Source organism: Dicentrarchus labrax, unplaced genomic scaffold, assembly GCF_905237075.1.
Source record: "Dicentrarchus labrax unplaced genomic scaffold, dlabrax2021, whole genome shotgun sequence".
NCBI classification, from domain to species: Eukaryota; Metazoa; Chordata; class Actinopteri; family Moronidae; genus Dicentrarchus; species Dicentrarchus labrax.
Genome location: NW_026136710.1, coordinates 20,632,040 through 20,644,058, shown reverse-complemented (window position 1 = coordinate 20,644,058; position 12,019 = coordinate 20,632,040). Strand labels below are relative to the sequence as shown.

Genomic DNA, 12,019 nt, shown 5'->3' with positions numbered 1-12,019 from the left:
TGGAGGAAAAATACATCCATTTTAATCAGGCCAGCGTTGCCGCCGCCGCCGCTCTTGCAGCCATCTAATTTGCGTGACGTCTTGTTCAAATAGGCTCACACAATCTCAATCTGTGTGTGCGTGCGTGCGTGCGCATTTGGGTTTGGTTTGGAGCTGACAATGAGAAGGAGGTGGTGGTAGTGGTGGGTGTATGCTGTGTGGAGAGTATGTGCACATTATAAGCACTAGTTTTATTCACTGTTTCCCCCAAAGGCCATTTTCCACGGTAGGTAGGAATTCAAGAGACTGAAATGTGTGCAGACACAAGCAGCCAAACACAGCTCACCCAGCCTCTCTGAGCCCTTCTATAATTTAGCCTACGTGCAAACTGGTGCTGAAATGATTAGTAACTGCATTAGTAAAATGATGCCAAAGTTATGTAAATATTTTATGTACCTGGGACCAGAAAGGAACCGTAACAATGTCAGCAACAAGCCCTGACCCAGGACTGTTGCACTACACACCATTGTACTACAGTTATCTCCAAAAACTAAGACATTTCAGACACAGAACAGCCCATAAAATGAGTATGGGTAATAATAAGCTCACTGAACTGTTGCCAATTTTAGCAAGCTAAAAAAAAAAAAAAGGGAAAAAGCTATGTTAGGTGAGTAAAGTAATTAAAATCAGGATTTAACCTGAACAAGAAAGGCCTCTTCAATTTAGAGCCACTACTTTTTCCACCTTTTCACTTCATGTCACAGTCCCAGTTGGCAACATGACTGACTGATATTTATATAAAAAGGCGCAACTACAATCAATCATTCTCTAGTCTATTAAATGTTAATATTTAATTTTTTTCACCAAATAACAGTCCAGACCCCAAACACATTAAATAAACCAGAGGAAAATCAGCAAATCACACTTGAGAAGCTGAAAATAACATTCTGCCTAGATCAACTGATCTATTATCAATGTAGCTGGTGCTTACATTTCAGTCATTTGACTAATCCAGAGATTATCATTTAGATTTATCATTTCTACACTAATTTCCCCTTTTTCAGTCATTATTATTATTATTATTATTATTATTATTATTATTATTATTATTATTACTGTATTGATAAACTGTTTTAGATTGTTGGTTGGACACAATGAACAGTGTGAAGATGAGCTCTGGGAACTTATAACTAACATTTCTCATCATTTTATAAAATTGTATTGACCCAGTAGTGATTAATAAAACAAAACTCATTATCACATCATGGAAATGATAACTGCTCTGCAAGTACCACCAGTTGGTAACAAACGTAACCCTGGCCTCTGCGCTCATGATCAGGCCGTCATTGGATTCACCTGCGGTCGGTAATTGGCCGCGGTCACTCCTCTCCCAGCTGCCGCTACCCTACCGGGACTGCGGTGCATCTTACCGCCCCCTGTTGCCTGTACTATCGCTCCATATCAATCCACTGTAAGCCCCTTTTTTCTTCTCCCTGCCATCCTTCTCCCTCTCTCGGCTTCCACTTCAGGAATAAAATAAATAAATTACCAACCTCGCTGGGGGTGGTGATGGCAGAGGAGAATCCCACAGTGGAAGTGAATGAGAAATCAGGACATGAATAGACGCCGACACAGTACAAGAAGCAGGGGTATATTGGTAGGGGCTGCGTGTTTTCAGGGTGAAATTAATTGACCGCAGGGCTAATTGGCCATGAATGAGAAGCGACAGTTGCTGTACAGCAGGCAACACAAACTAAGCGGGCCTCTCCATCCCCCCCCCTTTTCCCTTTCATTTCCACAAACAGACACTGAGCTAAAAACACCCAATGACTAATTTAGAAAGACGAACACGCTCCTCATAAATACATTTAAAGCACACACAGAAACAGAAAGCGTCTCCTTTTAGCCCCCAAGAGACGCCATTTAAAGGGTTTCTTAGCTAGGAAGGAGCGCAAGGTTGATTAGCCCAAGGTGTAGCCAAACACGGTCGTTCCTTCAAGGAGCAGCCAAGACAGGTGTACAGCTGGGTAATGTTAGCTAACCTCACCGTACACAGTGCGCGTTTCCCAGCGCAGCGATTCCCAACACACACACACACACACACACACACACACACACACACACACACACACACACACACACACACACACACACACACACACACACACACACACACACACACACACACACACACACACACACACACACACACACACACACACACACACACACACACACACACACACACACACTCAAGCTTACCGTGGACGTTAATGCAGTGCTGGAGACATATTAGCATCGGCAGCAGGAGGATCCCCGGTGTGGACGTGACCATCTCTGGCAGTGTACGGTTGCTAGCTGAGCGCTCGCGGGCTGCCTGTGTCTGTCGCTGCCTCGCGCCGGCCTGCTTGCTCTTTGATTTTGCCGGTTCACGCGCAAACCACACATACACACAGCTGAACCAAACACAACCGCCGCTCCTCCCGACGCTACCGACCGACCGACCGACCAACCGACCAGCAGCACGCGCTGCAGAGGAGCAGTGAGAATAAAACTGAGCGGCCGCCGCGCACGCCACGCGCCTTTTGATCTCGCTCTACAACCACGCGCCGTGGGGGCGGTTCGGGCTCCCGTTCTCTCCTCTCGAGCTGAAATCCATTTCCTAAAATTGACTGTAACGAGCGGCCCCGGTGACCGGTTTGTTAGTGGTGCTACACAGAGACCGTCACAGCTGAGAAGGATTTTTTTTCTTTTTTTCTCTCCTTCAGCACGTCTTTGGCACATTGTTAACCCTTCACCATCCGCATGGAATAATAAAGTAGATTCTATTCACACACAGACAGAGCAGCTAAAAAACAATAGCAGTAGTTATGTTTAATGACATTGTTAAGCAATTATATATGTCTTTGTGATAGATAGATAGATAGATAGATAGATAGATAGATAGACTTTTACTGGATTGGAAAACAGTTTATCAGTGATCAGAACCGTCATTGATCAACTTTCTGTTAACTTATGGATTACTCAGGGTCAGTTTCACTGTTCCTATAAAGCAGAGTTGTGACTCGTCCCTGGAAGAACTCTGTGCCAGCCCGACCCACTGAAGCAGTTTAGGGCCCGAGCCCGACCCGAACCCGAATTTGCAATTAAAATAAATAAATAATTTTACAAGCTGAAGTAACCTACATTGTGCACATTATTATCCAAACTAATAAAGCCCAACCCGGCTCTTCACCTTCAGCCACAAAGCTGGAGTTAATCAGTGCAATTACTTGGTTTGTGGATGAAAATCGGTAAACTTTCACCAACAGTGAGTTCACACTACAGCTCCACTGGGACAAAAATACTTGAGCATAAACTACTTTTTAATGACTCCGGTTTCTTTCTAAACTGAAATATTCAGGATATAAAACTGAACATAGAGGCACTTCAAAGTGAGCCTGTGTTTGCATGGGTGCTGGAAGTAGGGGTGCGGAGAGGGCTGCAGCACCCCCTAAAGTCTGACATAATGAAAACCATTAGTTCAATAAAATGTTTAAACTGACTTTACATGTGTACAATGGTATTTGTGGCAGATAGATTAAATAGGCTGTGAGTGATCCTGGCCGTTTTAATGCAAAAGTCACGAATGTGCATTTACTATTTAGTATGATGTCTTCATATATATATATATATATATACATATATATATATATATATAGGCTATATATACATATATATAGATTTCCTCTCAGCACCCCAAACTTCACTGACTTCCAGTGACCTGTATGATTGTGCTAAACAGTGATCACTGTGACCCCCAGTGGTCATTACAGGATAATGGCATATTCAATTTCCAAAACGAGGTACGTACTCAGTTGTTTGCATATGGGAAACCAGTCTTTATCTAGTCTTGTTATGTCACATTTACCTGAAGCTCATTGTTTAATATGTCAGAATGATTGGAAATGAAATGTGTGTTGGCAACTACCTACCACTTCAGAAGCAACATATGTTTAGTTTTGCTTTTAATGCCGATCATTTTGTAAGAGCCGATGTCTCATGTTTCAAAGAGTGAATCCCAAATCTTGGAACCAGCTCTTACATTTTCCTCCCTCTCTCTGTCTGATGTTATTTCTCCCCGTTTTGATCACCAGGTCTTTGGGTTTTCCAGAGGGCTGCGTGCTGCCAGGTTTCATAGGCTCTCAGAGTTCTTATCAGAGGATTGAACCTCATCTTCAGTGATGGCTGATGGCTGCTGATACACCCCAAGGCTCATTCTGTCCCAGATTTTTACATTCCCTGGAAGAAAAACCACACACACACAAACACACACACACACACACACACACACACACACACACACACACACACACACACACACACACAAACCACTGTACAATTCTGTATGAGGAAGTGTCTCTGTCTCTCTCTCAGACTGTCAGTGTCTCTTTCTTGCGGTCACTTCCAAGCGCACACTAAAACACACACACCGATTGCTGATCTACTAGCAGGAAATCCAGTCTCTTATGAAATACAGCTGTGGAAAATCATTATTTGCAGGCTCACGAGCAGGGATAATCAGCTCTGTGACTGGTGGAGAGAATTAGAGCTTTAAAGAAACAGCATTATTTTACCAAGGCAGAAAATGGTTACGATGTATTTGCAAGGGCAATGCATCAGTACAGAAAAACATTATTTATTATGTTCAGAACAAAATGTGTGTGGGTTTTGTTACAGGTAACTAGGAGACAATGGAATCCAGGCCAGGAAGTCCACTTTCACCAACAGATCCATGAGTTGGCAGTGGCGGCACTAAGGGGTGGCCAGGGGGGGACACAGCAACCCTGATACAATCGCTGCCCCTCACCCATGAGCCGAATATGCATAAAATGCTTCTGAGCAATGATGCTTCTATCTGATATTTTACACTGTTCATTTAAATCAATTATTTATATTTTTCATAATAGTTAATGTGAAAGAAAATAACAAATGGAGAGCCAGCCAGCAGATTTTGAGCATCCGTCACTGCACAAAACTTTAATGTTTAGCTTTATTGGGACGATATAGGGATATATAACAGCTGTTGGGAACTGTTGGGTGTCTGTAAATAACTTTATAAGGAGTTCTGTCTAGACCTGCTCCAAGTGGAAAGTGAGATAACTCCTGTTATGATTTTGCGCTATACAGATAAAACTGAATTAAACTGAAAAGCTGAACTTCATTTCATAAACCCACTCGAAACAAATTCATTCAGTTCACTCACATTTTCACTGTAAGTCGGTGGGGAATTGTTGAACTGTTGAACTAGCTTAAGTTTTTTTTTCTGTGCAGTGACTCCACGTTTACAGGTGCTGCAAGTCTAAGCTTTTTAACCAGCTCTAGTCACTCATTACTATTAGTGTAGGTGTTGCTACTGTTGATGCTGTGCACCTTTGTCTCTGTCTCTGTCCTTCTGTTGTTACCTCTGTTCTCTCTCTCTCTCTCTCTCTCTCTCTCTCTCTCACACCCCAACTGGAGGGGTCTGTCTGAGGTTCCTGCCTCTTAACAGGCAGTTTTTCCTTGCCGCCGTTGCCAAGTGCTTGCTCATGGTGGTACTGTTGGGTCTCTGTAAATAATGTTATAAGGAGTTCGGTCTAGACCTACTCTATTTGAAAAGTGTCCTGAGATAACTGTTATGAATTGGCGCTATACAAATAAAATTGAATTGAATTGAATTGAATAGTTTAGTCTAGTTTATTAGTTTATCTGTAAGGGACAAGTGCAGAGTAACACTGACAGCTGCAGAAGCAGTATCTGATGTACTGTACATATGTATATATAAAGCTAATATCCAATGTGTTCCCACATAAGTAAGATTTGAAGGGACACCACTATTACACACAGGTTTATGAGTACGTGTCAGATTTATTTTGCACCAACATCAACAACAGAGTGGCTTAAGCTAACCATAAAAGCACCTGGGCTGTGACCTGAGGGCAAGAATGGACTGTGGACAGAGATACCCTGGATAAAAATGCTGTCACTATGTGATGACTATCCAGTCTGGGGTGGCTGCAAGCAGACTTGATGCAAGCGTTTGAAAAGCTAATTATTTTGTGCACTGTCAAACATCTCTAATCAAACATGGCAGATAGATGTCACTGCATAGTGTTTACCGGCGCAAAACCCAAGGTGAACATTTAAGGTACCAGATGGCTCCATTTAAGCTGCTTCCCCTCACATGCATGCTAACCAGTAAATGTTGTGGCAGTTTTCCAGCATCAGCATCATGTGGGAAGAGATGTGCAAGCAATTGTGACTGTGTCATGTTGCTAACAACGTGTCTTTGTAAAAACAGTAGCCTATATTATAGATTTAAAGGTCCATTGTGTAACATTTTAGAGAATATATTGGCAGAAATGGAATATAATATTCATAGTTTTTGCAAGTTAATGTTTTTGCAAATTTCAACGTCATCAAATATGGACACGAGAGTGGTGCTCAGTTAGCTGCAATCTGCAACTTCACCACTAGATGCCACTAAATCCTTCACACTGGTCCTTTAAGGCATGACACAACTTGGAAATGTTTAATTTTAATGTAATGTTTGTCTCTGCAGAGTGGCTCACAGCAAAGAGAGAAATGTTAAGTATCCATCAGTGCAATGAAACAGCAGCTTTCACAGTTGGTTATAGGAGCAAATAAAACTAGCTACAACAACTGAGATTCAACCAGAGCAAAAGGAATAAAAAAAAAACCTGAGGGAACTCAGCTACAGATGGTTCATAAAACCAGGCCCGAGGTAGGGTTTCAGTTTTTCATTTTCTTCTCATCATGGAAAAAATATAACTCTGTATGTTTAAATCCAGCAGAGAAGTGACATTTATAAGGCGGAGAACTGCACACAGCCTACAGATATCAACACTTCCTCAGACCAAACAGCTTTATCCACATCTCACCAGGAAGCTGCGGGGAACCTCACAACTGGCTGAAAGCAGATATTTAATCATGCCCGGATCTGGGCCAGGTTTCTGAAGATGTTTGTAGCCGATGGGGGAGCGTCGTTATCTCTCTGTGAAGGAGAGCTGCTAGTCCACTCTCTTTAGGATCTTTATTTTCTCTGCGTAGCCCTCAGAGAAGGCAGCAGAGAGGGGAGAGGAGGTTCTGCTTTGATTTAATACCACACCAGAATGATTCATCTCTTTCAAAATGAGCTCTAAAGTTGTGAGAAACGATTACAGTGATTGGTATCACAGCAGTGAAATACATAAAAGTAATATATTTCATTTGAAAAATTGAGAAAGTCAGTGCAAACGTGTCACCCCTTGAAGCATCCTCCTTCTGTGCTGACTGAAACCAGATGGAAGGTGTGGCTGGTTTATGAAATTTAAAATTGCCCATTTATTTTCAATAGAAATGACATCTATCACTAATTTATAGCTGTGAAGATATCCATGAAGATGAATGAATGGGTGGGTGTATCACAATAAGCCCGTTAATCCAGTCATTCATTTTATTACACTGATCTATGTGCTCTCATTGGACCGTAAGTGCTGTTCAGCACCACAGACAGCGACACTCAAAGCTGGTTACTCTCATCTGGAAATCTGGTCAACTTCCCATATTGTTGTTGACACTTATACAACACACAGTATTTACTCTGACTACTCCGTAAAGGAGCATTTGGCATTAGCAGGTATAAGTCTCCCTTGATAGAGCTCTCTTATAGCACTGGTGTGGACTGTTTGGACCACACATGCATTTGATCGAGCAGTTAGTCCTCATCCTTTAAAGCAACATCTACTGTTATTCTACCTTAAAATAACAGCTTCACTGTCATTCTTGTAACAGGGTGAATGGTGCCTCTCTATTTCCCACTCTGTGTCCCGTACGCGTGTTCGTGCACCACTATGTGACTATGCAACTGGGGGTGCCAAATCCCACAAATCCGAATCTTACATAATGTTGTTTAAACCTTTTTCTTCCTTCTGAAACTGAAACACACTGTTTGAAACACTTCTGATAACGCATACATTTCAAGTTTTTGTGGTTTATACAAATTTTTTTATGAATTGGGAAAAGGGCTCATTGCTGCTGCCCCCTCATGGCCGACACAGCCACTACAACTGTAGTTCTCACCAACCACTGTTGCGCTGGTTGTTTTCTGTCGCCCAGCCACAGGGAACAGTGATGATAATGCAATATGTATGTTCCTCTGTTGTCCCTGACATGCTGTTAGAAGCAGAGACTGAAATCTTAATGAAGCTCCAACATCTCACATGTGGGAATTGGCTGCTGAACAGCAAACATTTGAATGCAGGAAGTGACCCAAATATTTCAAATGAACCCGTTTACAGAATCTATGGTAATGTTTTGGTTTTTAGGGTTTGAGTTTTATGGCAACAAAGTCATAAAATGAAACTCAATCAATTCAGTGCTAAAACAAAATTAACAAACCAGTTGTTTAAATCATTGAGAGTGAATGAAAAATGTTCAGTATTTCCTGAGAGAGATTTTATAGACTAAATCAGTCCTTCATTCATAAAAATGTGCTGAATAATAGTGAAATAATAATCTATGTAGCTATTATCTTTACATTGGGTTACTAGGGGTAGGACAATACTCGTGAAGCTGAAAGTTTAGAAAAAGAAAGAAGATAAAACAACAGGAAGCTTGAAGTAATACTTTATACAATTCAACATATTTCTCAACATATATTTCTGTAGAAAACAATATATTTACATTTTTATAGACAGTTTTGTTTTTACAGTACATACAGCATTTACATATAAATAGAGAGCAATTTACAGCATTAAAGTCAGTGCTGTAAAATCTGTATTGGCACTTGAGAACAAAAACACATCTGATTTCTTCATATTCAGTCTGACATTTTGCACCAGTTATGGTCAGGTTTTAGCTCTTGTTAATAAGTGAGTTTTTTCTATCCTCCATTACATTAAAGCAGTGGTTTCCAACCTGGGGGTCGGGGCCCCCATTAGGGGTCGCCAAAGCTTCATGGAGGAGTTGCGAAGCCTTCTTGATTTTAAGGCGTGCTAGGCAAAAAAGAAGCCAAGTAAGTCTGTATGATTGTTAAAAATTATTTAAAAAAATACGTAATACAGAAGGAGAATTGTATGAAATGTTCCACAAACAAAATATATGTCACTTAGTCAGGGCTCGTCAGTATACTAAATGATAGAAAAGGGATCCCTAAAGGAAAAAGGTTGGGAACCACTGCATTAGAGTACAACATTTTCAAGACCGAAACCTGATGAAGAGCCAATTTGAGCTGGATTTGTTGTACTTTCTCTAATTAAAGGAGCGTTCTACAGTGCTGCGTGAGTTTTGCACACTAAATAAGTGAGATGTTGCCTGTTCATTACACAGATAACAGAGGTACAAAATCTGGACAGGACCATGTAGGTTTGTGAAACACTGCTGCCCTCTCACTAATGACTTGAGGTTTATGCGTCTTTTTGTGTTGTTTGCTCCGGACACTGGCAACATTTGAATGGACCTGGATCACAATATGAGAATACAGAAGACAACGGCTATGTGCCAGTACCCACACTATTGGTCTCCAACACCACCAGGTTGTAGACAAGTGTGTGAGAAATGTCAACACGTACTTCACTTAACCCACAACTATTCTAGTATGGCTTCAGAGGAGCATTCAGAGGTAAGCGTATCCCACAATTCACCACGGTCTCACACCAGTCCAGTAGGTAGTAACACAGCCACACATAAGTTAGTTTTAGGACTGACAGTAATAAACAGACATAAAAAAGCTGAACCTGTTTGATTCAGCCTGAATATTAAACAATATGCAGAGAAATTCTTTCCTAAATACAAACCATGAACCAATAAACCAAATATAACAGCTTATGTCTGTTTTAGATATAGTGGGTCGAGGTGCTTCTGCAGTAGAACTGGATTTCTGAATGTAACTAACGCTGTAAGGTTGGACCCACCTTATGGGGCCATTATTGTCGCAAAACTATTTACAAATGTGAGTGGAGAGTTGTGTGTCTGTGTCTCAATCTGTTTGTGTAATCAGATTTGTAAATGTGGAAAAAAAATCCATCTCCGATTGTGTTGACTTTTGCATGTGAAGACAAATCCATAAATGTGTATTTAAATCTGTAAATGTGTAGACACACAATACAGTTACACAACTCTACTTCTACTACTCACATTTGTAAATAGTTTTGCTACAGTAATGGCCCCATACTACTTAACCCATTAATGTCCATAGTGGAATTTTATAATTTCCTTTACAGCACTAACAGTAGTTAGGCACAAATCCAAAGAAATGTTTCAGCTCTGCAAAGTTTGAGGCTACAGCTCAGGTTTTTCTTAACATATTTTCATACTTGTGTCAGTCGTTAGCAGGGGTTGCTTTTTTGCTTTTCCAGGAAAACACCTTTTAGACAGCAGGTTAGGAATTTCAGATCTTCATAGTTTCTGATACATATACATATTCTGGAATGTTATATATAGAAAATATATTTCAAAAAGAAAAATCATAATCTGTTGCTCTTCTTGGTCCAGTATATCCATTGTGCAGACAGAGGCCTTTTATAATGTATTCTTATAGGATAAAATGACTTACTCCAAAAGACTAACGACTGACCACTGTATGATATAGAGATGACTGAATCTCAACAACTATAGGGAGCTATATTAAAAGCTTGCTACCATTTGATTCAGCAATTTCAGTGTCAATAATATGTACACTGACCCAGTGCAAAACTGATATTTAACATGTCAAATGAATGTTAAACTTATTTTTGTTTAGAAAAGTAAATCAACTTTCTCTACCAAAATTTAGATTTTGTCACGTGTAGCCACGTCTCGAGCAGATTTTGTGTTTCTGCCTCTTACATTAAAAATTATGATGATTAGTCATTAATGGATTGTCCTTTAAGTGAAAATCAAATCAAGCCAGCTGTGTATTGTGATGACGGGGTGATGCTCTCTCTGTGTCACAATCAGTTCTAGTACGCTTGACTTTTTCTTAAGTACAGCAAGTGTGAGCAATGGGACAAAGGACCCTCATGACCTGGATTTAAAGCTGGACTGACTTTTTTGATGTCACAGCGCCCCCCTGTGGACAAAACACATCTCATCCATCTGACTGGCCATCCTGGCTCTTGGATTATGCTTCATCACACCGATTCTTCAGTTTGCATAAAGCAGCAGGAATGCTTCAAAGACAGAGCAGGTATCTGACTAATTCAGATGTTTTGGTCCATTTGATTGTTTTCTACATGTTCTTTGTCATAACTTAATAATTGATGTGTATTTACAGTAACGGATGTTTTCAGTGCACAAAAGAGGATTAGAATGGCTTGCTGTGTTAAGAAAAGAGTCTAGTTTGTACTACAGTAAGATGTTTTTGTCGTCACAATCGACATAAGTTGCAACCACAATATCTGGTGACCGAGCAGTCAGAATTTTAGAAAAGTTACTGTCCTTGCTGTTTAACATGAAGCTTGATGGTAGGTTCTGGTGCAGCAACAGGAGAAAAGTGATCCGTCTTCTTTTCCACCGAACTGTGAGAGGTATGATCCGTTTTAATATATTCTCACAGTTAGTGAGTCTATTTCCATGTGTCGTTGACGAAGGTGGATTTCAGTTGCAGAGGCATTCCTGACTCTCTGTTCCTCACTGGTTACAGCTGTAACTTAGTTTGATCAGATGCTCATTGTCTTTGTGAAGGGCTTCTGAAGGCAGAGCGAGCCGTGGTGAGGAAGAGGATGGCTGTAGTAGTGTTCGATCAGAGCTGACAGAGTGGGGAAGCTCACTTCAATGTCCAGAAAAATGTGGTCCTCCTGTCAGAAACAGCCACAGTGACGGGAGATTTTAGTCACGTGTTGTAAATGTTACATTATCATTATGTCTCATTCTAAATTGTGAAAATATAAAAAAAGAGCAGCAGGTTTTTACCTCTTCAAACAGCCGGTAGTTTCTGGCTTTGCCTATGCTGACATCCCACACCACCAGCACCTGGACAACACAACAAAGTCATTCCAATTAGGACTGTCTTTTACATCAGTATCACATACTTCAGTTATTA

At 40.7% G+C, this 12,019-nt stretch overlaps 2 protein-coding genes across 9 annotated transcripts in view; both read right to left on the bottom strand.

Annotated features, from left to right (window-relative positions):
• vldlr (very low density lipoprotein receptor) overlaps nt 1–2,724 on the bottom strand; it is a 60,751-nt gene extending 58,027 nt beyond the window's left edge. For both annotated transcript variants that reach the window (XM_051412194.1, XM_051412195.1), the window contains exon 1: nt 2,242–2,724. In XM_051412194.1, the coding sequence (XP_051268154.1) occupies nt 2,242–2,314 (73 nt within the window). In that variant the 5' untranslated portion in view covers nt 2,315–2,724. The remainder of the gene's footprint in view (nt 1–2,241) is intronic.
• A 5,889-nt stretch (nt 2,725–8,613) lies between these two features.
• The window catches only part of sh3bp2 (SH3-domain binding protein 2), a 28,846-nt gene continuing 25,440 nt past the window's right edge, over nt 8,614–12,019 (bottom strand). For all 7 annotated transcript variants that reach the window (XM_051412193.1, XM_051412190.1, XM_051412191.1 and 4 more), the window contains 2 exons: nt 11,890–11,949; nt 8,614–11,774 (listed from right to left, as the gene is read on the bottom strand). In XM_051412193.1, coding sequence (XP_051268153.1) covers nt 11,637–11,774; nt 11,890–11,949 — 198 coding nt within the window. In that variant the 3' untranslated portion in view covers nt 8,614–11,636. The remainder of the gene's footprint in view (nt 11,775–11,889; nt 11,950–12,019) is intronic.